The sequence below is a fragment of the Lasioglossum baleicum genome, chromosome 4, assembly GCF_051020765.1.
Source record: "Lasioglossum baleicum chromosome 4, iyLasBale1, whole genome shotgun sequence".
Classification (NCBI taxonomy): Eukaryota; Metazoa; Arthropoda; class Insecta; order Hymenoptera; family Halictidae; genus Lasioglossum; species Lasioglossum baleicum.
The window spans coordinates 17,523,276-17,549,768 of record NC_134932.1 but is presented as its reverse complement, the minus strand read 5'-3'; the positions used below and the strand labels follow the sequence as shown (position 1 = coordinate 17,549,768).

General features: G+C 38.4%; 1 protein-coding gene across 3 annotated transcripts; it reads left to right on the top strand.

Moving 5' to 3' along the window:
• Positions 1–16,536: 16,536 nt before the first annotated feature.
• LOC143208457 (uncharacterized) lies at positions 16,537–26,401 on the top strand. Of its 3 annotated transcripts, none has more exons than XM_076422933.1 (4): positions 16,537–16,871; positions 16,980–17,158; positions 18,479–18,758; positions 21,486–26,401. In XM_076422933.1, exons 2-4 carry the CDS (start codon positions 16,989–16,991, stop codon positions 21,729–21,731), a joined length of 696 nt encoding a protein of 231 aa, XP_076279048.1. In that variant the 5' UTR covers positions 16,537–16,871; positions 16,980–16,988; the 3' UTR covers positions 21,732–26,401. The 3 variants fall into 3 exon arrangements, with proteins under 3 accessions (XP_076279048.1, XP_076279050.1, XP_076279049.1); XM_076422935.1 differs by having other exon boundaries at positions 16,965–17,158; XM_076422934.1 differs by having other exon boundaries at positions 16,537–17,158.
• The last annotated feature ends 92 nt before the right edge of the window (positions 26,402–26,493 follow it).

The following is a 26,493-nucleotide window of genomic DNA, read 5'->3' as shown; positions in this document are numbered from 1 at the left end:
TCACCGGTGGTCAGTCAGTCGGGGCGGGGGAAGCGGGGTGAGCGGACGTGCTGCGGGACCAGGAGCGCCAGGAGAACCGGAGGGACCAGAGGTGGACCAGAGGTGGACTAGAGGTCATCTACAGTTACCCTGGCCTATCTTCAACTGTCAATTCAAGGAACAACGGTAAGTTTGATTACTAATATTTTTCAAAACTTCTTTTGTCTTTTTAAACTCGTCCTTCATACTTTTGAAATTTTTATCGAGACTTTCCATGATGACTATTGAGTCTTCTTCAAATTTATCAATTTTATTCTTTATAAAAATTACATTTTGGGCGTCCCACTCGTATGCAGGATTATAATTGCTCTTGTGAGCTGCTTCGTTGGTTGTTTTCGCACTCGTGTGCGGAGTTATAGTTATTCTCTTAAGATAAGAGTACTTGTCCACGTCGTTGGCAAAAGGAATTATTATAAACATTAATTATGTAGCTAGAATTAATAAATGTCTCATGGCATTATCTTCTATATAATAAAAATCAATTTTGAATAAATTAATGCGTGCGAATGTTCATGGTTTAAAAGTTCTTCTATATTTCGAGTTTTATTGTCTATTTTTACGAAAAATTTAGATGGCAAGGTGGTCAAGGGAGTGCTCGTTAACATCGTTAGAAAAAGGAATTGTTATAAACATTAAACAGCCGGATATAATAAATTTATCTGTGAATTGTATCGAATAAATTAATGCGTGCGAATGTTATGGTTCAAAAGTTATTACGTATCACGAAAACTATTAGCCACTTTGACTAAAAAATTAGGTGGTCAGATAGCCAAGGCATAGCTTGTGGACATCGCTGTCAAATAGAATTGTTATAAACATTAACCAGCTGGAAATAATAAATTTTTCAATAATTGTCACGGCGATCGACATCGATCGATATTCGGCGGAGTGGGGGGCGCCGCTCGACCTCGGCAGATCGGCGAGAGCTCACCGGTGGTCAGTCAGTCGGGGCGGGGGAAGCGGGGTGAGCGGACGTGCTGCGGGACCAGGAGCGCCAGGAGAACCGGAGGGACCAGAGGTGGACCAGAGGTGGACTAGAGGTCATCTACAGTTACCCTGGCCTATCTTCAACTGTCAATTCAAGGAACAACGGTAAGTTTGATTACTAATATTTTTCAAAACTTCTTTCGTCTTTTTAAACTCGTCCTTCATACTTTTGAAATTTTTATCGAGACTTTCCATGATGACTATTGAGTCTTCTTCAAATTTATCAATTTTATTCTTTATAAAAATTACATTTTGGGCGTCCCACTCGTATGCAGGATTATAATTGCTCTTGTGAGCTGCTTCGTTGGTTGTTTTCGCACTCGTGTGCGGAGTTATAGTTATTCTCTTAAGATAAGAGTACTTGTCCACGTCGTTGGCAAAAGGAATTATTATAAACATTAATTATGTAGCTAGAATTAATAAATGTCTCATGGCATTATCTTCTATATAATAAAAATCAATTTTGAATAAATTAATGCGTGCGAATGTTCATGGTTTAAAAGTTCTTCTATATTTCGAGTTTTATTGTCTATTTTTACGAAAAATTTAGATGGCAAGGTGGTCAAGGGAGTGCTCTTTAACATCGTTAGAAAAAGGAATTGTTATAAACATTAAACAGCCGGATATAATAAATTTATCTGTGAATTGTATCGAATAAATTAATGCGTGCGAATGTTATGGTTCAAAAGTTATTACGTATCACGAAAACTATTAGCCACTTTGACTAAAAAATTAGGTGGTCAGATAGCCAAGGGATAGCTTGTGGACATCGCTGTCAAATAGAATTGTTATAAACATTAACCAGCTGGAAATAATAAATTTTTCAATAATTGTCACGGCGATCGACATCGATCGATATTCGGCGGAGTGGGGGGCGCCGCTCGACCTCGGCAGATCGGCGAGAGCTCACCGGTGGTCAGTCAGTCGGGGCGGGGGAAGCGGGGTGAGCGGACGTGCTGCGGGACCAGGAGCGCCAGGAGAACCGGAGGGACCAGAGGTGGACCAGAGGTGGACTAGAGGTCATCTACAGTTACCCTGGCCTATCTTCAACTGTCAATTCAAGGAACAACGGTAAGTTTGATTACTAATATTTTTCAAAACTTCTTTTGTCTTTTTAAACTCGTCCTTCATACTTTTGAAATTTTTATCGAGACTTTCCATGATGACTATTGAGTCTTCTTCAAATTTATCAATTTTATTCTTTATAAAAATTACATTTTGGGCGTCCCACTCGTATGCAGGATTATAATTGCTCTTGTGAGCTGCTTCGTTGGTTGTTTTCGCACTCGTGTGCGGAGTTATAGTTATTCTCTTAAGATAAGAGTACTTGTCCACGTCGTTGGCAAAAGGAATTATTATAAACATTAATTATGTAGCTAGAATTAATAAATGTCTCATGGCATTATCTTCTATATAATAAAAATCAATTTTGAATAAATTAATGCGTGCGAATGTTCATGGTTTAAAAGTTCTTCTATATTTCGAGTTTTATTGTCTATTTTTACGAAAAATTTAGATGGCAAGGTGGTCAAGGGAGTGCTCGTTAACATCGTTAGAAAAAGGAATTGTTATAAACATTAAACAGCCGGATATAATAAATTTATCTGTGAATTGTATCGAATAAATTAATGCGTGCGAATGTTATGGTTCAAAAGTTATTACGTATCACGAAAACTATTAGCCACTTTGACTAAAAAATTAGGTGGTCAGATAGCCAAGGCATAGCTTGTGGACATCGCTGTCAAATAGAATTGTTATAAACATTAACCAGCTGGAAATAATAAATTTTTCAATAATTGTCACGGCGATCGACATCGATCGATATTCGGCGGAGTGGGGGGCGCCGCTCGACCTCGGCAGATCGGCGAGAGCTCACCGGTGGTCAGTCAGTCGGGGCGGGGGAAGCGGGGTGAGCGGACGTGCTGCGGGACCAGGAGCGCCAGGAGAACCGGAGGGACCAGAGGTGGACCAGAGGTGGACTAGAGGTCATCTACAGTTACCCTGGCCTATCTTCAACTGTCAATTCAAGGAACAACGGTAAGTTTGATTACTAATATTTTTCAAAACTTCTTTCGTCTTTTTAAACTCGTCCTTCATACTTTTGAAATTTTTATCGAGACTTTCCATGATGACTATTGAGTCTTCTTCAAATTTATCAATTTTATTCTTTATAAAAATTACATTTTGGGCGTCCCACTCGTATGCAGGATTATAATTGCTCTTGTGAGCTGCTTCGTTGGTTGTTTTCGCACTCGTGTGCGGAGTTATAGTTATTCTCTTAAGATAAGAGTACTTGTCCACGTCGTTGGCAAAAGGAATTATTATAAACATTAATTATGTAGCTAGAATTAATAAATGTCTCATGGCATTATCTTCTATATAATAAAAATCAATTTTGAATAAATTAATGCGTGCGAATGTTCATGGTTTAAAAGTTCTTCTATATTTCGAGTTTTATTGTCTATTTTTACGAAAAATTTAGATGGCAAGGTGGTCAAGGGAGTGCTCTTTAACATCGTTAGAAAAAGGAATTGTTATAAACATTAAACAGCCGGATATAATAAATTTATCTGTGAATTGTATCGAATAAATTAATGCGTGCGAATGTTATGGTTCAAAAGTTATTACGTATCACGAAAACTATTAGCCACTTTGACTAAAAAATTAGGTGGTCAGATAGCCAAGGGATAGCTTGTGGACATCGCTGTCAAATAGAATTGTTATAAACATTAACCAGCTGGAAATAATAAATTTTTCAATAATTGTCACGGCGATCGACATCGATCGATATTCGGCGGAGTGGGGGGCGCCGCTCGACCTCGGCAGATCGGCGAGAGCTCACCGGTGGTCAGTCAGTCGGGGCGGGGGAAGCGGGGTGAGCGGACGTGCTGCGGGACCAGGAGCGCCAGGAGAACCGGAGGGACCAGAGGTGGACCAGAGGTGGACTAGAGGTCATCTACAGTTACCCTGGCCTATCTTCAACTGTCAATTCAAGGAACAACGGTAAGTTTGATTACTAATATTTTTCAAAACTTCTTTTGTCTTTTTAAACTCGTCCTTCATACTTTTGAAATTTTTATCGAGACTTTCAATGATGACTATTGAGTCTTCTTCAAATTTATCAATTTTATTCTTTATAAAAATTACATTTTGGGCGTCCCACTCGTATGCAGGATTATAATTGCTCTTGTGAGCTGCTTCGTTGGTTGTTTTCGCACTCGTGTGCGGAGTTATAGTTATTCTCTTAAGATAAGAGTACTTGTCCACGTCGTTGGCAAAAGGAATTATTATAAACATTAATTATGTAGCTAGAATTAATAAATGTCTCATGGCATTATCTTCTATATAATAAAAATCAATTTTGAATAAATTAATGCGTGCGAATGTTCATGGTTTAAAAGTTCTTCTATATTTCGAGTTTTATTGTCTATTTTTACGAAAAATTTAGATGGCAAGGTGGTCAAGGGAGTGCTCTTTAACATCGTTAGAAAAAGGAATTGTTATAAACATTAAACAGCCGGATATAATAAATTTATCTGTGAATTGTATCGAATAAATTAATGCGTGCGAATGTTATGGTTCAAAAGTTATTACGTATCACGAAAACTATTAGCCACTTTGACTAAAAAATTAGGTGGTCAGATAGCCAAGGGATAGCTTGTGGACATCGCTGTCAAATAGAATTGTTATAAACATTAACCAGCTGGAAATAATAAATTTTTCAATAATTGTCACGGCGATCGACATCGATCGATATTCGGCGGAGTGGGGGGCGCCGCTCGACCTCGGCAGATCGGCGAGAGCTCACCGGTGGTCAGTCAGTCGGGGCGGGGGAAGCGGGGTGAGCGGACGTGCTGCGGGACCAGGAGCGCCAGGAGAACCGGAGGGACCAGAGGTGGACCAGAGGTGGACTAGAGGTCATCTACAGTTACCCTGGCCTATCTTCAACTGTCAATTCAAGGAACAACGGTAAGTTTGATTACTAATATTTTTCAAAACTTCTTTTGTCTTTTTAAACTCGTCCTTCATACTTTTGAAATTTTTATCGAGACTTTCCATGATGACTATTGAGTCTTCTTCAAATTTATCAATTTTATTCTTTATAAAAATTACATTTTGGGCGTCCCACTCGTATGCAGGATTATAATTGCTCTTGTGAGCTGCTTCGTTGGTTGTTTTCGCACTCGTGTGCGGAGTTATAGTTATTCTCTTAAGATAAGAGTACTTGTCCACGTCGTTGGCAAAAGGAATTATTATAAACATTAATTATGTAGCTAGAATTAATAAATGTCTCATGGCATTATCTTCTATATAATAAAAATCAATTTTGAATAAATTAATGCGTGCGAATGTTCATGGTTTAAAAGTTCTTCTATATTTCGAGTTTTATTGTCTATTTTTACGAAAAATTTAGATGGCAAGGTGGTCAAGGGAGTGCTCGTTAACATCGTTAGAAAAAGGAATTGTTATAAACATTAAACAGCCGGATATAATAAATTTATCTGTGAATTGTATCGAATAAATTAATGCGTGCGAATGTTATGGTTCAAAAGTTATTACGTATCACGAAAACTATTAGCCACTTTGACTAAAAAATTAGGTGGTCAGATAGCCAAGGCATAGCTTGTGGACATCGCTGTCAAATAGAATTGTTATAAACATTAACCAGCTGGAAATAATAAATTTTTCAATAATTGTCACGGCGATCGACATCGATCGATATTCGGCGGAGTGGGGGGCGCCGCTCGACCTCGGCAGATCGGCGAGAGCTCACCGGTGGTCAGTCAGTCGGGGCGGGGGAAGCGGGGTGAGCGGACGTGCTGCGGGACCAGGAGCGCCAGGAGAACCGGAGGGACCAGAGGTGGACCAGAGGTGGACTAGAGGTCATCTACAGTTACCCTGGCCTATCTTCAACTGTCAATTCAAGGAACAACGGTAAGTTTGATTACTAATATTTTTCAAAACTTCTTTCGTCTTTTTAAACTCGTCCTTCATACTTTTGAAATTTTTATCGAGACTTTCCATGATGACTATTGAGTCTTCTTCAAATTTATCAATTTTATTCTTTATAAAAATTACATTTTGGGCGTCCCACTCGTATGCAGGATTATAATTGCTCTTGTGAGCTGCTTCGTTGGTTGTTTTCGCACTCGTGTGCGGAGTTATAGTTATTCTCTTAAGATAAGAGTACTTGTCCACGTCGTTGGCAAAAGGAATTATTATAAACATTAATTATGTAGCTAGAATTAATAAATGTCTCATGGCATTATCTTCTATATAATAAAAATCAATTTTGAATAAATTAATGCGTGCGAATGTTCATGGTTTAAAAGTTCTTCTATATTTCGAGTTTTATTGTCTATTTTTACGAAAAATTTAGATGGCAAGGTGGTCAAGGGAGTGCTCTTTAACATCGTTAGAAAAAGGAATTGTTATAAACATTAAACAGCCGGATATAATAAATTTATCTGTGAATTGTATCGAATAAATTAATGCGTGCGAATGTTATGGTTCAAAAGTTATTACGTATCACGAAAACTATTAGCCACTTTGACTAAAAAATTAGGTGGTCAGATAGCCAAGGGATAGCTTGTGGACATCGCTGTCAAATAGAATTGTTATAAACATTAACCAGCTGGAAATAATAAATTTTTCAATAATTGTCACGGCGATCGACATCGATCGATATTCGGCGGAGTGGGGGGCGCCGCTCGACCTCGGCAGATCGGCGAGAGCTCACCGGTGGTCAGTCAGTCGGGGCGGGGGAAGCGGGGTGAGCGGACGTGCTGCGGGACCAGGAGCGCCAGGAGAACCGGAGGGACCAGAGGTGGACCAGAGGTGGACTAGAGGTCATCTACAGTTACCCTGGCCTATCTTCAACTGTCAATTCAAGGAACAACGGTAAGTTTGATTACTAATATTTTTCAAAACTTCTTTTGTCTTTTTAAACTCGTCCTTCATACTTTTGAAATTTTTATCGAGACTTTCCATGATGACTATTGAGTCTTCTTCAAATTTATCAATTTTATTCTTTATAAAAATTACATTTTGGGCGTCCCACTCGTATGCAGGATTATAATTGCTCTTGTGAGCTGCTTCGTTGGTTGTTTTCGCACTCGTGTGCGGAGTTATAGTTATTCTCTTAAGATAAGAGTACTTGTCCACGTCGTTGGCAAAAGGAATTATTATAAACATTAATTATGTAGCTAGAATTAATAAATGTCTCATGGCATTATCTTCTATATAATAAAAATCAATTTTGAATAAATTAATGCGTGCGAATGTTCATGGTTTAAAAGTTCTTCTATATTTCGAGTTTTATTGTCTATTTTTACGAAAAATTTAGATGGCAAGGTGGTCAAGGGAGTGCTCGTTAACATCGTTAGAAAAAGGAATTGTTATAAACATTAAACAGCCGGATATAATAAATTTATCTGTGAATTGTATCGAATAAATTAATGCGTGCGAATGTTATGGTTCAAAAGTTATTACGTATCACGAAAACTATTAGCCACTTTGACTAAAAAATTAGGTGGTCAGATAGCCAAGGCATAGCTTGTGGACATCGCTGTCAAATAGAATTGTTATAAACATTAACCAGCTGGAAATAATAAATTTTTCAATAATTGTCACGGCGATCGACATCGATCGATATTCGGCGGAGTGGGGGGCGCCGCTCGACCTCGGCAGATCGGCGAGAGCTCACCGGTGGTCAGTCAGTCGGGGCGGGGGAAGCGGGGTGAGCGGACGTGCTGCGGGACCAGGAGCGCCAGGAGAACCGGAGGGACCAGAGGTGGACCAGAGGTGGACTAGAGGTCATCTACAGTTACCCTGGCCTATCTTCAACTGTCAATTCAAGGAACAACGGTAAGTTTGATTACTAATATTTTTCAAAACTTCTTTCGTCTTTTTAAACTCGTCCTTCATACTTTTGAAATTTTTATCGAGACTTTCCATGATGACTATTGAGTCTTCTTCAAATTTATCAATTTTATTCTTTATAAAAATTACATTTTGGGCGTCCCACTCGTATGCAGGATTATAATTGCTCTTGTGAGCTGCTTCGTTGGTTGTTTTCGCACTCGTGTGCGGAGTTATAGTTATTCTCTTAAGATAAGAGTACTTGTCCACGTCGTTGGCAAAAGGAATTATTATAAACATTAATTATGTAGCTAGAATTAATAAATGTCTCATGGCATTATCTTCTATATAATAAAAATCAATTTTGAATAAATTAATGCGTGCGAATGTTCATGGTTTAAAAGTTCTTCTATATTTCGAGTTTTATTGTCTATTTTTACGAAAAATTTAGATGGCAAGGTGGTCAAGGGAGTGCTCTTTAACATCGTTAGAAAAAGGAATTGTTATAAACATTAAACAGCCGGATATAATAAATTTATCTGTGAATTGTATCGAATAAATTAATGCGTGCGAATGTTATGGTTCAAAAGTTATTACGTATCACGAAAACTATTAGCCACTTTGACTAAAAAATTAGGTGGTCAGATAGCCAAGGGATAGCTTGTGGACATCGCTGTCAAATAGAATTGTTATAAACATTAACCAGCTGGAAATAATAAATTTTTCAATAATTGTCACGGCGATCGACATCGATCGATATTCGGCGGAGTGGGGGGCGCCGCTCGACCTCGGCAGATCGGCGAGAGCTCACCGGTGGTCAGTCAGTCGGGGCGGGGGAAGCGGGGTGAGCGGACGTGCTGCGGGACCAGGAGCGCCAGGAGAACCGGAGGGACCAGAGGTGGACCAGAGGTGGACTAGAGGTCATCTACAGTTACCCTGGCCTATCTTCAACTGTCAATTCAAGGAACAACGGTAAGTTTGATTACTAATATTTTTCAAAACTTCTTTTGTCTTTTTAAACTCGTCCTTCATACTTTTGAAATTTTTATCGAGACTTTCAATGATGACTATTGAGTCTTCTTCAAATTTATCAATTTTATTCTTTATAAAAATTACATTTTGGGCGTCCCACTCGTATGCAGGATTATAATTGCTCTTGTGAGCTGCTTCGTTGGTTGTTTTCGCACTCGTGTGCGGAGTTATAGTTATTCTCTTAAGATAAGAGTACTTGTCCACGTCGTTGGCAAAAGGAATTATTATAAACATTAATTATGTAGCTAGAATTAATAAATGTCTCATGGCATTATCTTCTATATAATAAAAATCAATTTTGAATAAATTAATGCGTGCGAATGTTCATGGTTTAAAAGTTCTTCTATATTTCGAGTTTTATTGTCTATTTTTACGAAAAATTTAGATGGCAAGGTGGTCAAGGGAGTGCTCTTTAACATCGTTAGAAAAAGGAATTGTTATAAACATTAAACAGCCGGATATAATAAATTTATCTGTGAATTGTATCGAATAAATTAATGCGTGCGAATGTTATGGTTCAAAAGTTATTACGTATCACGAAAACTATTAGCCACTTTGACTAAAAAATTAGGTGGTCAGATAGCCAAGGGATAGCTTGTGGACATCGCTGTCAAATAGAATTGTTATAAACATTAACCAGCTGGAAATAATAAATTTTTCAATAATTGTCACGGCGATCGACATCGATCGATATTCGGCGGAGTGGGGGGCGCCGCTCGACCTCGGCAGATCGGCGAGAGCTCACCGGTGGTCAGTCAGTCGGGGCGGGGGAAGCGGGGTGAGCGGACGTGCTGCGGGACCAGGAGCGCCAGGAGAACCGGAGGGACCAGAGGTGGACCAGAGGTGGACTAGAGGTCATCTACAGTTACCCTGGCCTATCTTCAACTGTCAATTCAAGGAACAACGGTAAGTTTGATTACTAATATTTTTCAAAACTTCTTTTGTCTTTTTAAACTCGTCCTTCATACTTTTGAAATTTTTATCGAGACTTTCCATGATGACTATTGAGTCTTCTTCAAATTTATCAATTTTATTCTTTATAAAAATTACATTTTGGGCGTCCCACTCGTATGCAGGATTATAATTGCTCTTGTGAGCTGCTTCGTTGGTTGTTTTCGCACTCGTGTGCGGAGTTATAGTTATTCTCTTAAGATAAGAGTACTTGTCCACGTCGTTGGCAAAAGGAATTATTATAAACATTAATTATGTAGCTAGAATTAATAAATGTCTCATGGCATTATCTTCTATATAATAAAAATCAATTTTGAATAAATTAATGCGTGCGAATGTTCATGGTTTAAAAGTTCTTCTATATTTCGAGTTTTATTGTCTATTTTTACGAAAAATTTAGATGGCAAGGTGGTCAAGGGAGTGCTCGTTAACATCGTTAGAAAAAGGAATTGTTATAAACATTAAACAGCCGGATATAATAAATTTATCTGTGAATTGTATCGAATAAATTAATGCGTGCGAATGTTATGGTTCAAAAGTTATTACGTATCACGAAAACTATTAGCCACTTTGACTAAAAAATTAGGTGGTCAGATAGCCAAGGCATAGCTTGTGGACATCGCTGTCAAATAGAATTGTTATAAACATTAACCAGCTGGAAATAATAAATTTTTCAATAATTGTCACGGCGATCGACATCGATCGATATTCGGCGGAGTGGGGGGCGCCGCTCGACCTCGGCAGATCGGCGAGAGCTCACCGGTGGTCAGTCAGTCGGGGCGGGGGAAGCGGGGTGAGCGGACGTGCTGCGGGACCAGGAGCGCCAGGAGAACCGGAGGGACCAGAGGTGGACCAGAGGTGGACTAGAGGTCATCTACAGTTACCCTGGCCTATCTTCAACTGTCAATTCAAGGAACAACGGTAAGTTTGATTACTAATATTTTTCAAAACTTCTTTCGTCTTTTTAAACTCGTCCTTCATACTTTTGAAATTTTTATCGAGACTTTCCATGATGACTATTGAGTCTTCTTCAAATTTATCAATTTTATTCTTTATAAAAATTACATTTTGGGCGTCCCACTCGTATGCAGGATTATAATTGCTCTTGTGAGCTGCTTCGTTGGTTGTTTTCGCACTCGTGTGCGGAGTTATAGTTATTCTCTTAAGATAAGAGTACTTGTCCACGTCGTTGGCAAAAGGAATTATTATAAACATTAATTATGTAGCTAGAATTAATAAATGTCTCATGGCATTATCTTCTATATAATAAAAATCAATTTTGAATAAATTAATGCGTGCGAATGTTCATGGTTTAAAAGTTCTTCTATATTTCGAGTTTTATTGTCTATTTTTACGAAAAATTTAGATGGCAAGGTGGTCAAGGGAGTGCTCTTTAACATCGTTAGAAAAAGGAATTGTTATAAACATTAAACAGCCGGATATAATAAATTTATCTGTGAATTGTATCGAATAAATTAATGCGTGCGAATGTTATGGTTCAAAAGTTATTACGTATCACGAAAACTATTAGCCACTTTGACTAAAAAATTAGGTGGTCAGATAGCCAAGGGATAGCTTGTGGACATCGCTGTCAAATAGAATTGTTATAAACATTAACCAGCTGGAAATAATAAATTTTTCAATAATTGTCACGGCGATCGACATCGATCGATATTCGGCGGAGTGGGGGGCGCCGCTCGACCTCGGCAGATCGGCGAGAGCTCACCGGTGGTCAGTCAGTCGGGGCGGGGGAAGCGGGGTGAGCGGACGTGCTGCGGGACCAGGAGCGCCAGGAGAACCGGAGGGACCAGAGGTGGACCAGAGGTGGACTAGAGGTCATCTACAGTTACCCTGGCCTATCTTCAACTGTCAATTCAAGGAACAACGGTAAGTTTGATTACTAATATTTTTCAAAACTTCTTTTGTCTTTTTAAACTCGTCCTTCATACTTTTGAAATTTTTATCGAGACTTTCAATGATGACTATTGAGTCTTCTTCAAATTTATCAATTTTATTCTTTATAAAAATTACATTTTGGGCGTCCCACTCGTATGCAGGATTATAATTGCTCTTGTGAGCTGCTTCGTTGGTTGTTTTCGCACTCGTGTGCGGAGTTATAGTTATTCTCTTAAGATAAGAGTACTTGTCCACGTCGTTGGCAAAAGGAATTATTATAAACATTAATTATGTAGCTAGAATTAATAAATGTCTCATGGCATTATCTTCTATATAATAAAAATCAATTTTGAATAAATTAATGCGTGCGAATGTTCATGGTTTAAAGGTTCTTCTATATTTCGAGTTTTATTGTCTATTTTTACGAAAAATTTAGATGGCAAGGTGGTCAAGGGAGTGCTCGTTAACATCGTTAGAAAAAGGAATTGTTATAAACATTAAACAGCCGGATATAATAAATTTATCTGTGAATTGTATCGAATAAATTAATGCGTGCGAATGTTATGGTTCAAAAGTTATTACGTATCACGAAAACTATTAGCCACTTTGACTAAAAAATTAGGTGGTCAGATAGCCAAGGGATAGCTTGTGGACATCGCTGTCAAATAGAATTGTTATAAACATTAACCAGCTGGAAATAATAAATTTTTCAATAATTGTCACGGCGATCGACATCGATCGATATTCGGCGGAGTGGGGGGCGCCGCTCGACCTCGGCAGATCGGCGAGAGCTCACCGGTGGTTAGTCAGTCGGGGCGGGGGAAGCGGGGTGAGCGGACGTGCTGCTGGACCAGGAGCGCCAGAAGAACCGGAGGGACCAGAGGTGGACCAGAGGTGGACTAGAGGTCATCTACAGTTACCCGGGCCTACCTTCAACTGTCAATTCAAGGAACAACGGTAAGTTTGATTACTAATATTTTTCAAAACTTCTTTTGTCTTTTTAAACTCGTCCTTCATACTTTTGAAATTTTTATCGAGACTTTCAATGAAGACTATTGAGTCTTCTTCAAATTTATCAATTTTATTCATTATAAAAATTACATTTTGAGCGTCCCACTCGTATGCAGGATTATAATTGCTCTTGTGAGCTGCTTCGTTGGTTGTTTTCGCACTCATGTGCAGAATTATGATTGGTCTTCTGACTGTTGAATTGAATTTCCAATTGTTTGCATCGGAACTTTCACAAGTCCCGCTTCGAAACATTTTCATATCTTGTCTGAAATTGGTATTCCTCCGATCGGAGGTCCCCCAGGGGCTCACTCACGGATGGTGCCGTGAGTGAGTACGGGGTGTCGCGTCCCCGGGGTACCCGAATCGCCTATAGGCCGCACCCGTGTGCGGGGTTAGGTTGGCTCTCGTGAGCTGGTTAGATTCGCACTCGTGTGCGGGGTTTGTTTGGCTCTCGTGAGCTGGTGTTAGGTTGGCTCTCGTGAGCTGGTTAGATTCGCACTCGTGTGCGGGGTTTGTTTGGCTCTCGTGAGCTGGTGTTAGGTTGGCTCTCGTGAGCTGGTTAGATTCGCACTCGTGTGCGGGGTTTGTTTGGCTCTCGTGAGCTGGTTAGATTCGCACTCGTGTGCGGGGTTTGTTTGGCTCTCGTGAGCTGGTATTAGTTTGGCTCTCGTGAGCTGGTTAGATTCGCACTCGTGTGCGGGGTTTGTTTGGCTCTCGTGAGCTGGTGTTAGGTTGGCTCTCGTGAGCTGGTTAGATTCGCACTCGTGTGCGGGGTTTGTTTGGCTCTCGTGAGCTGGTTAGATTCGCACTCGTGTGCGGGGTTTGTTTGGCTCTCGTGAGCTGGTATTAGTTTGGCTCTCGTGAGCTGGTTAGATTCGCACTCGTGTGCGGGGTTTGTTTGGCTCTCGTGAGCGGGTATTAGGTTTGCACTCGTGTGCAGGGTTATGTATTGTTATGTCTAACTATATTATTAGTCTGTTTCAGATAGAATACCCCAAGAAGAAGTCATACCAAGAAGAAGACATACCAAGAAGAGGACACACCAAGAAGAGGACACACCAAGAAGAGGACACACCAAGAAGAGGACGTACCACGAAGTTGCAGTTTTATTCGCCGAGGGAGGTCCCCCAGGGGCTCACTCACGGCCGCATCCGTGAGTGAGTACGGGGAGTCGCGTCCCCGGGGTACCCGAATCGCCGATAGGCCGCACCCGAGTAAGTCGAGTAATTATTGTCTTAAATTCACGTTACTCGTTTTCTTGATTCCGGCACAGCCTTCTGCTGTGTCGGACCTTGCTTGTATGTACCAGACCGATTGGAGCCGGTATTCGGCGTCGATACATTGAGAGGGGTGGTTCATTGAGACCTGTTTACTCGTATTGCCATTCTCTCTGTTCGTAATCCTACCCACGTTACCTCAATGCATTGGGTTGTCTGGTGGCAGGTAGTTGGCAGAGAAATTCTCTGTTCGTCATCCTACCCACGTTACCTCAACGCATTGCGTTGCCTGGTGGCAGGTAGTTGGCAGAGAGATGGTATTACGTTTGAACACTTCTCACTGTCCATTTCTCTTGGTGAGGACACGTCGGGTATCGGCTCTGACCGGAGCTGCACTGCAAGCATTGTACGCGCCGCGTCACCTTCGAACCGGAGCCTTCTGCTCTGGTTCGCTTTAGTTTTTTTTCTTTTAAAGAATCAGAGCCTTCTGCCTGATTCGCCTTTGATCCCCCGTGGATCGGAGACTTCTTCTCCGATTCACACCTTTTGCTCCGCGATAATTGCTCGACTTGCGTGCGTAATTTAGTATAATTCCATCGACTTGCGTGCGTTAGTTATTAAGATTGTATATCGTCGTTTTAAATATGTCGAGTAATTATTGCCTTAAATTCACTTTGCTCGTTTGCTTGATTCCGACACAGCCTTCTGCTGTGTCGGACCTTGCTTGTATGTACCAGACCGGTTGGAGCCGGTATTCGGCGTCGATACATTGAGAGGGGTGGTTCATTGAGACCTGTTTACTCGTATTGCCATTCTCTCTGTTCGTAATCCTACCCACGTTACCTCAATGCATTGGGTTGTCTGGTGGCAGGTAGTTGGCAGAGAAATTCTCTGTTCGTCATCCTACCCACGTTACCTCAACGCATTGCGTTGCCTGGTGGCAGGTAGTTGGCAGAGAGATGGTATTACGTTTGAACACTTCTCACTGTCCATTTCTCTTGGTGAGGACACGTCGGGTATCGGCTCTGACCGGAGCTGCACTGCAAGCATTGTACGCGCCGCGTCACCTTCGAACCGGAGCCTTCTGCTCTGGTTCGCTTTAGTTTTTTTTCTTTTAAAGAATCAGAGCCTTCTGCCTGATTCGCCTTTGATCCCCCGTGGATCGGAGACTTCTTCTCCGATTCACACCTTTTGCTCCGCGATAATTGCTCGACTTGCGTGCGTAATTTAGTATAATTCCATCGACCTGCATGCGTTAGTTATTAAGATTGTATATCGTCGTTTTAAATATGTCGAGTAATTATTGCCTTAAATTCACTTTGCTCGTTTGCTTGATTCCGACACAGCCTTCTGCTGTGTCGGACCTTGCTTGTATGTACCAGACCGGTTGGAGCCGGTATTCGGCGTCGATACATTGAGAGGGGTGGTTCATTGAGACCTGTTTACTCGTATTGCCATTCTCTCTGTTCGTAATCCTACCCACGTCACCTCAATGCATTGCGTTGCCTGGTGGCAGGTAGTTGGCAGAGAAATTCTCTGTTCGTCATCCTACCCACGTTACCTCAATGCATTGCGTTGCCTGGTGGCAGGTAGTTGGCAGAGAGATGGTTCTACGTTTGAACACTTCTCACTGTCCATTTCTCTTGGTGAGGACACGTCGGGTATCGGCTCTGACCGGAGCTGCACTGCAAGCATTGTACGCGCCGCGTCACCTTCGAACCGGAGCCTTCTGCTCTGGTTCGCTTTAGTTTTTTTCTTTTAAAGAATCAGAGCCTTCTGCCTGATTCGCCTTTGATCCCCCGTGGATCGGAGACTTCTTCTCCGATTCACACCTTTTGCTCCACAATAATTGCTCGACTTGCGTGCGTTAGTTATTAAGATTATGTAGCGTTGTTGTAAGAAAGGGAGCCAGAAGGAATATTGCATTCGTTCTGACTTCCTTTCGGGTCTCTCGTGCAGCAACCTCCTCGTGGTGAGACCTGGGCAATCGGTATTATCCTCTATTCGTAAGAACTTTTAGTGTCTTATGAATTAAGGATAATATCGAGCTAATAGCTGCACATTTAATAAATATGTTGATTTTTCAATAAATTCTATTCCTATACCTATTGTCTTTCACAACATTTTGCAATTTTACCTTCCTTCAGATCAAAATATATGTATTATCCAAGCTGATTTGCCCCGGGCGTGTACAATGTCATATATCGTCTGGTTCTATTTAGGTAAAGAGACGGGATAGTATTTCGTCGGTGATAGTATTATAAGGCAATTACAGAATGGGTAAATACTATATCATTCTTCTTCTACTTGACGAGTATCTCGTCGTTGGTAGAACTTTTAGCGATGTGGTATTTCAGATCACTGTAAGTTCCACGTGATCCCCGCGCCCGTCGTGCCCGGTTACCGGTCCCGCTGAATAACACAGGGGCTGGCAGTCTTTAATAGTATCCCGTCGGTGGTATCTCGTCGGTGATGATACTATCTTACCCAGCTCTGCCGGTGAGGTAGGAGGATCGATCAGCATGCAACGTTGCCGTTTCTAAGGGGCTACCGTTGACGAGGGAGTGGTGGGGGGACTAGTGTGGCGATGTATTCGCAAATACTCGGTGACGGTGGTGCGCAACGAGGGTGAGAAAAAAAGCAGTGTCGCGAGAAGTTGATTTCGTACAGACCTGGTGAACACGTGGCTCATATGTGCATTACACGTTGCGAATCCACGCGTCGTTGCATAGTCAACCGGCGTTGCGGTGCGTTCGCTCGTGGTGTACCTCGCAATTACGCAATAACGACGAGTCACGATGTGGGACAGTTCGTGTGAGGGTACTTGTGTCTTCGCTCGATCTGGAGCTACCTTGGTGATTGCTCGTGAATGAACTTGTGCGTTCATTTCGTTGGTCCACATCCTTCTATGTATAGTTGAACCTCGGTTCCTCGCGGGGAGCCGCAGGACCTTTGCTTTCACGAGAGCAGTCCTTTGTGTTCAAGGTTACCAGCATGAGCGTCTGGCCGCGAAGAAGGTTTCGCATCACACCGCTACGAGCGTTTGCAGCGTTCGTTCTGATGGTAGTGTTGTTCTGGTATAGTCTTAGTCGGCAAGAGGAGCCCAAGCAACCGTGCAGCGTGCCGGAGGAATACACGGAGAGACTACACGAGCTTGCTTACAGGTCCGATATGTACTGGCTGTAGATAACTTCTTAGCGGCTTTACAGTACATGATAATTGGCCTTGCGTTAGTTCGTTGGTTCACTTTAAGTAGAATCATCTGAACCCCTTACCGAGTCCAATGCATGTAATGTCTGTCTTGAACGACTATTTCCACTTCCTTAGCGGAGGCATTCCCCGATTCGGACTTATTAATAGTTTGGAGCCTTTCTCTCTAATTATATTCCGATGCTCCTGAATGAGATACGTATATTAAACCGGTTTTACGATTCAGTACAACCAACTCATTTGGCGCTCGAATACGCTTTTACCGCAAATACAATTCCTTGCTACCAAGTCAAGGTCACGTATTGCAACGTCCTACATTTATTTTCCATATTCGTAATTTGTCAGAATTTTAGAGGAATATTGTTGGAAGAAATTTATACAACACGAACACAATATTTAAGAACTTTAACAAATTCACGTTTAATTACAGAACGATGGTTAAAAACGAACTAACTAGTTTATTCGTTCAATTTAACACTAAACCTACCACGACCAGTCAAATGACCGGTTCTAGATTTTTTATTCTGTAATTACTGAAATTATAATCATGCTTTCATAAGAAATGATTTAATAAATATCTTTATAAGAGCACATATTACAATAACAACCGCGCAAAGTCTAAATAAATGAAATCTTGTTATTTTTACGAGGCAACATGTGCCGGTTACTTTTATAGCTCGATTCGTTTAGTGTTAAAAAGAAGTGCGCACATTAGATATTTCGACGCTTCCACATATGACCAACATCCACATTCCACATTCATATTATCGCATATTATGTCATAATCTATATTCAACAGAATTCAACTTCGAACGCGGAAATCATTTTTTGAATTCTTTAGTTCGACATTTTAATGACCGAAGAAGGGTGGCAACAGTGGATATCATTTGTTGTCTGATGAAGATGGTTAAGACAATGAAAACCTTTTAGAGCGTTCACAAATTTTACACATGACCTTTCATAATGTAAACAATCTGATCGTTACATATTTCGAACAATATTCAATACGTTATGTTACCGTAACGTAAAATAAATGTTGCATACACTGTGTATACACGATACAAATGGCACGTTGGTCCGGAAGTTTTCTCATACATCAAGGCAGTACCCATAATCAACAAAAGCGTTCATCAGCGAAAGTACTTTTTTTAAACACCAATCGTGAATCGCCCGACTCCAGCCAACCCATTGAAAGTGCAACTTTCATTTTGTAAAAGATTTCTCCCAAATCGAGTTTCACCGAGGCGTTTAACTGTAACGTCTGGTTCTACTAGGGCTCACCTGGTGCTGGCAAAACTAGGGATCGTGCACTTCCTGTGCCTTGGCGGACTGTGGGGTCAAGTTCGCATTGGCCGGGCTCTGCCTTGGGTAAGGAAAGTCGAGCTATGCTTGGTGGATACATTGCGTGACGACGTTCTCATCACGAAAGCATTCCGTGAAGTTGGACTCAGCGCCACGTACATGCACGCTGCTGGCGTTTACCGTATACAGGAGAACGATGCCAGCGATGATGCTCCTAAGGTGGAGGTAGTTGTCTTCGAAGAGGACGCAGTTGTGAGTTTGTTCATAATATGCACACCGTCATCCTTGATCGAATTTGTTTCTGGCTTTTCTCATTGAGTTTTATAGATGTCTGACACAGTTGTCTGCTAGCTTTTCGTTTGCTTTTTTACAAATTTTTGTTATGAAACGATCCATAGACACGAATGTTCATCCACTGCCTTACATAATTTCTAAACTGACACTTAGCTGTGAATTAAATGGCATCTTCGTGCACTGTGCATTTCTGTAACACGGTTAGGGGATTGGGAAACCCCGATTTGACATAGTGAAGCTTAGGGCATCGCAATTACAGCAGTGGAAATTCTGTCTAGATGGTGAACAGACAGTTATTGTTTTCATATACAGTAGCGGACAAAAGTTTAAGACCACTCTAAAGAAGACGATAAATTTTTAAATATTGTACTATACGATTTGAACTTTTTGGGAAGCTAGAGCAATTAGTTTACTAAAGGATGTGAAAAGAAATTTTTTCAAAAATTGCAATTGATCGGATCTGTTGAAAAAATACTAAAAGTTGAATTTTTAACTTTTTTATGTGGGCCTATATTGAAAATTTAAAAAATACGTTTTGTAGGTCTGTGTCATTTAAACATATTCTGAAAATTTGGTCAAAATCGGTCGATGTTGCAATGAGCTACAAACGTTTAAAGACGGTAAAAATTGCAGATTTTCAAGAGTTTCATCAATAAATCGGGAGAATCTGCAATTTTTACCATCTTTAAACGTTTGTAGCTCATTGCAACATCGACCGATTTTGACGAAATTTTCTGAATATGTGTAATTGACACAGATCTACAAAACGAATTTTTTAAATTTTCAATATAGGCCCACATAAAAAAGTTAAAAAATCAACTTTTAGTATTTTTTCAACAGTTCCGATCAATTGCAATTTTTGAAAAAATTTCTTTTCACATCCTTTAGTAAACTAATTGCTCTAGCTTACCAAAAAAGTTCAAATCGTATAGTACAATATTTAAAAAGTTATCGTCTTCTTTACATTAGAATTTTACAAAATGTTCCGTTTTTCATTTGATATAAAATATAAGTGTACTTTTAACTTTGGATTTTAATTTTTAACTTCAGCATTTTCTGTTTGTTTTGCTGAAACGTACAATGTCTTCGTTGTAATATTTTATACAAAGTTTTATACAAAGTTTAATCTTATTGAACCATTGATGAAACATGATGCATTTGGAACATTATGGTACTGCTGTAAGTAAGAATATTATGCACAGGGAAAAAATAGGTAAGAAGAGGTTCCCACTGAAAAATTATTTGAGATACTATAAAATATTTTTCAATGACAGTAATAATTCTCACATCGTGGTTTTGTGTCGTATGAATGGCATGAGTACGCTATTTTCTGTACGAGATATTGCGGTTTTACTCACACAGGATGTTTGGCGAATACGTCTAGACTGTGTGTTCCTTAAATACGGGAACTCTTGAAGTCATAACATCTCGCATTTAACGATAGCTTGCTCTATGCCCTATGCAAACGACTTCTGCCCGCAAAATTTTAATGCTTTCAAGACCGATCCATTCGCAAATTTAACGTTGCAGTACTATCCGTTATGAGTTATAAATTCGGCGTCCCGTTCTGAGTATTTTGCGCGATTTATGAGGCATGCTTTACATGTGGCACATAACTAGGACAACCGAAAGTTGCTCGCTGGCATTGCTTTTGGTAGTAAATCGGTGAACTTTCCTTTATTAGCGTCTCGTGACTTTATTGCTGCGTAACATTTGCAAGCGTGTCTTGTTGACGATAAATGCTAGAAGATAGGGAACATAGATATATAGGGACACAAAACGTACGGGTACGGAAACTATTTGGAAAATCATTAAAATACTGGAACATATTCTTCCACCTATGAACAAAAGTAATAAAGAATATTATTAGGAACATTAATCAATGCACTAATTATTGAAGTGCGAAGAACATTATTCTACAAATGCTGTTATCTCATCTCTTTAGCATTGGATACTGTTTTATGTAACTCTGTTTTTTGAAAATGTATAATAGATCAATGCAATAAAAAAAGAACATTATCAGAGATTCTGAAAAAATTAAAATGTAGAAAATGAGTATTTTTTGTAGCCCAAATGGGCATACAGAATGTATCAAAAGTATTTAAATAAAAGAATTTTCGATATATTTGTTTCGCAACAAAAAGTTCAGGAAATCATGCGCTCAGAAATATTTTCTGAATTTATGAATGCCGCATGCTGATTCTACTGGCAGGAGAACGTGCCTGCAAAATAGGTCACATATTGCTAAAATTTTCTGCATATTTTATCAGATATATTTAATCTTTTGGCATAACGCAACTTCTTCGGGATCAAGAAATTATTTTATCGTGACAATGAATGTATGGTTTTTCATAACATTTTTTTTGTACATTTCTCACACGTAGAATACATATACACAGTCTTTTCAACCAGTTTCTCGATCGCACTATATGGGAATGGGGGTCTATTGTATTATTGGTTCGGACAGTCGAGGTTCCACTGAATCGTGAATTAAACAAGCAAATAAGCTCTGAATTGTGTCGTGTTTAGTCTCGTTTTAATCAGAGAAGTGCCACAAATAAGTTGATAAACATTTCATAAAGAAATAATCATAATTAAGAAAGTGTTAAAACAACAAATGTCAAATAGCTCCATATTTCCCGAGTTCCTCAACAGATTTGATTGGAAATTGTGTTCTCTTTCTAGACACAAATGGTAAGGAGAGTCGGTTGGACAAGAAGAGTGCTGCCTCCGGACTGCGAGTTCTCCCCAAGTTTGCAATGCTTCCCGCCACAACTTGTAATTCCTCCCTTACCGGCGAAACAGTTCGGCGGTCGATTAATGCCCGTACCAAGGGAGGGTATCGAGCTTCAGAAATATCATTATCCCTATGACTGGTGGCTCGAGCTGAAACCCACGGAATGCACCGAGACGCAAGAAACAAACGCGTAGTACTTGATCTCGTTGTAGCAAGGATTTGCAGTGGATGAATAATCTGATGGGTACTAAACGTTGTTTCCTTGAACGAATTGTCTCTGCTGCGAAATCGTATTCCTAAACTGCTTCCATCTCTAACGTTTAACAATTGCGTTTACATAATATACATTCAAATTATTTTAATAGATTTGAACTTGACTGACGTCTTTTTGTAAATTGATTTATAGATACCGCCTTGTCTATGAAATTCACTTGTACATTTCGATCATTTAAAGAATTCTGCTTTGACCAACCAGGCGACGCGGTCGTATGAGGATATGACTAATCATCATTAGTGAAAGTTCCAATTTCCATTTTTAGAAGCTTTCGAATATTTCTGTTCTTCCAGTGATTAACGAGTTATATGTATAGTCAGTGTTATTACGTGTCAGTCTTTCAGACGAACATATGTCGCTTTAATGAAAGTACGATAGGATATACTGTATGAGGTGTCTCTATCTTCGGATACCAGGTTGATCTTCCGGCGCCATTACTGTCAACATGTGAATCTCTTGATATATGGGTATACAAGGTTTATTATAAACTAATTGCTCATTTAGCTGAAAACTTAATTTGGAAACTACTAGAATAGAATCGTTTTCTCATTTAATTATTTATGTGGAAGAATTTTTGAAAATAATATAGGGTTAGCGAAAACGAATTTATTGACTGACCGTTTTATAGCAACGCATTTGGGCAAGAGCCTCATTTTTATGCAAGAATCTCAATCCGAAAAGAAAGTTTTCATAGTTTTTTATAAGAGCGATATTTTTTGTATATTTTATATATTCATGGAGGACTTAAACGTCACGGTTATTATAAGATAAATTACGCAGACTGGTTTTTAAGTTTACAATGAGACTACGTTTCTTTTGATTACGGGCTCGTGTTGTTTTCCAATTAAGGAAGAAAGATGTTGTGTCGGTGTGAGATTACTATCTTACACTTTCATTTTAAGGAAACTACTCGAGTGAATGACCATACATGATTATAACCTGATGGTCCACATCTTGTATTTTAGAAAATGAAAACAGCTTCGGCTAGGTTTTCTAGAATGTGTTGCAATACACTGGGTTTACTATTTCAAAAATATCATGACAATTTGTTTGAACATTAATCCTATACTTCGTCTGAATTTTGTTTAGAAATAATTCAATTATAACAACTCTGTGACATTGACTTTCATATTGAGATATCATTTTATATATGGAAGACTCTCTTGTATCCGAACTATTACACAAACAAATATTGATGAATCAAATACTTTTTTAATATCGTATGATTTTTTAAAATTTGTGTACTGATAAATGTAGAATTATAATTGATATAAAATGAATTTTATCGTTTCAGAGTTTCAATAAATTATTTTGATTTTGTGTAGTTTGTTTAAATTTGTAGCTTCTGAACCATATACATTTTTCGACTATGAAATTGCATAGTTGTTGTCACAAAAATTTATCGTAAACTATTATTATAAAGAATTTTTATATCAAAATACCTGAATTATATTCAGATATGAGAGATTGTATTACTTGAATAGATGATACTATAAATTCTTTGTATAATTATTAATAATGACAGTTTTATTCTTTGGAGCCTTCAATAGTCGACTGATATGTATCGCGATTGAATAATCTGATTCGATTTCCATCTCTTTATTTTCGAAATGAAACTAATACAAGTTTCATCGACACCATTTCGACTGACACAAATTCGTCGACGTCAAGTTTGATCGACACCACCATTAATCGACGAGAACATTGATCAACAGACAGAAAGTTTAGAGATAGTGTGATAATTTTTTAATTTTCCAGACGAACATAAATATTTGATACATACTTTTCTCGTTCTATAAATGAAACTATTACACTAACAAATAAAACAATGTTGTCAGACGTTTTCTATATTTTCTTGTATTAGTGATATAATTATTACAGAGAGTGTACCGCCGAGAGATCACATGCTGTCTCAAGAATGTCAAAATAATGTGACGCTGTAGTATTTATTATTAATTATTAACTACGATAACGACACGTTGTTATCACATTACACTAGCTTTTGACAAATTAATTTATTACTTTCCATAACGAGAAATACAGATGATATATTTGTGTTATGAAATCCATAACTAATAATATGGTCTTCGTTGTAATTATTATATTTTTTCTTAGATTATACCGCTACGACGTTTTCTTCCAAAAACAACAGCCAATTTAGTATTATAAACATAACGAAAGAAGTAAGTTACCCAAATTTTGTTTAGTATGACAACAGTTTGCGTACTAATCGTTTAACAAGTCGTATTGAGGCTGAGAATTGGTGGAAATTTGGATACGATGATGAGATATTGGTAAATTTATAATACATTGCGATGGCAAGTTGAATGCGTGATGTGAAATCGTGAGAAAGATTGAACGATGATAGAAAACGAAGGGACACAATTTTCCTATATAGCACTGAAAGTCGAATTTAGAAAAATTGTTCCTTTTAAAGAGTCTGATTAGGTACGTGTTGAATGTCTTCGAACTCTCCACGACAACTGCGTTTAGTGAGTGATGTATACTTTAGAAAAGAACGTTTTGATTCCACGATTGAGTCATTGTCCATAAGTGTTTCTGATACCTTCTCGAATTTATTAAAACTATTCTATTAACAGAAAAATGGGATAAAATTGTAATGTAAATATAAAATGAATTCCAGTTGGTCTCCTGTAGCGTCGATAAATCATTTCTAATTAAATTAGTTCTAAATTCCTCTCTGAAAGGATTTGCACACTACCTGTGTGCATTTTTAAAAAATTACAATCTATAAATAACAAGATTTGAGAACTCATTCAAAAGATAGAGACATCTTCTTTGAGGTACACTATGGAGAAACTGGGTCTTAAGAATGTAGTATAATTTAATTAGTCATCACAAAAAATTTACAAATTATCGATTTCTTATTATTATTATTCAAATTATGAGGTAATGATTTATCACTGAAGTCTTACAATTAGTACATAAACATGAAGGTTACTGAAACTAAAGATTAATGTCAAAAATGTAATATGAGTGTTGCCATTCTTACTCTAACTTCCATCGATTTTGTATATCATTATTAATAATTTACGATTCAATAGATTAGTTGACTGTTAGTATAAAATTAAAAATTAATTTCCTTCGGTGATATACAGCTTCCTTTTTAAACAAATTACGCTATAAGGTATTTCTCGATGATGTTTATACTATAAATAACATACGACAAATATCACTAGTACTGTACTTAAAACCGAGGCATCAAGGTTTATGAATAAAACAATGAGATGCTTCCTCTACAGCTTTAATAGTATAATTATTTATACGTATTTATATCGCTTTTATACACAATCTTGGAAATGGTATTTGTCCCAACAGTTTTATAAGTTTTCTACGAATCGCATTTTTCTCGTATCGGAATTGCATGCCACAGAATATTGAGTCTAAGACTCGCAATTGAAAGTAACCATGCCACGATCGATTAATCGTATTTTCGTTCATAGAAGAAATTCCGAATGTATTCGACAATAATACGATTGTGTTGCGGACGGCAGGCATTTTAGTATAATGAGTAGACTACGGATGTTTATGCAATTTTCAATTTTTTTAGGCAAATCTTAAGAAAGTGGAATCATGTAAAATGTTATTTTCAGTGGTAGTAGTCTTTGTAGATCTGAAATGAATAAAAATCGTACTAAATTCTGTGGAATTTTATTTTCTAGCATTTTTTTTGAAAATTTTTTGAAGCCATAGATGTATAAAGATCCGCAGTCTAATAATTAGGAATTAGTTTGTATTAAAACAGAGAGAAACGTTTGTTGAACGATTGAATGCCTGTATTTTAATATAATTAAGACTTCGTCTATTTCTCTTTTTTTTTAGTTTATTTAGATTTATTTATAAAAAGAGGCTTACATATTCTATATACATATTTTATTTAATATTCCAATAAAATGATCTAAATTAATTTAATAAAAACTCAAAAATTTATTTGTCTTGAAGTGGTCGACATCTTCCAACTGATAATTAAACTTAATAATAAAAAGTAGTTTAATTTAGAATTGTTAACTAATTTATCTCACCCGTTTTTCAATTGTTAAACTGTTTCAAAAGTGTTGTTTATAATTTTTTGGTATACAGATAGTTTCAGCTATAATTTCGAATTTAACCATTGTTGAGAAATGAATGCCATATTCACTGCAACGATAACGTAATGAATGGGTTATTGAAACATTTAGTATTCGAGTTACACTTCCAAATATTTACTGTTAACCAGCGTTGTAGCTTTTTACTCTGATTACGTCGTTTTGATTTACATGTACTGTTCGCGTCTCACAAAGTGGTACTCGGTAGGAATGCGAAAGGAATTTGCATAGAACCCGTCTGATTGGTCGTCAGGCGCATACAGTTAAGTCACGCGCGCTCTCGCTATTCGCTGAGGAGATTACCACTACTACTTCAGATGTGCTCATCCAGTACCACGTTATGAGACGCGGTACACAATCGTTGTTTTCGGTATGGGTGCTCAGAGGTCTGTACTCAATGTATTTCTTGAATAGTAGACTGTCTGGAGTATTGTAGTTGTCTTTGAACCTCTAATGAGACTAAATAAAATACATATGAAAAACACTCGTGGAGATTAAAAAGTTCCTTTTAAAATATAATAAATAGATGTATAAATATTTAAAGAAATATTAAAAAAAAAAATATTTAATTACTTT

Coding starts and splice junctions, on each gene's coding strand:
- LOC143208457 (XM_076422933.1), top strand. CDS start 16,989: ATGAGCGTCTGGCCGCGAAGAAGGTTTCGCATCACACCGCTACGAGCG. Junction 17,159..18,478: donor CTACACGAGCTTGCTTACAG/GTCCGATATGTA, acceptor TGGTTCTACTAG/GGCTCACCTGGTGCTGGCAA. Junction 18,759..21,485: donor TCTTCGAAGAGGACGCAGTT/GTGAGTTTGTTC, acceptor TTCTCTTTCTAG/ACACAAATGGTAAGGAGAGT.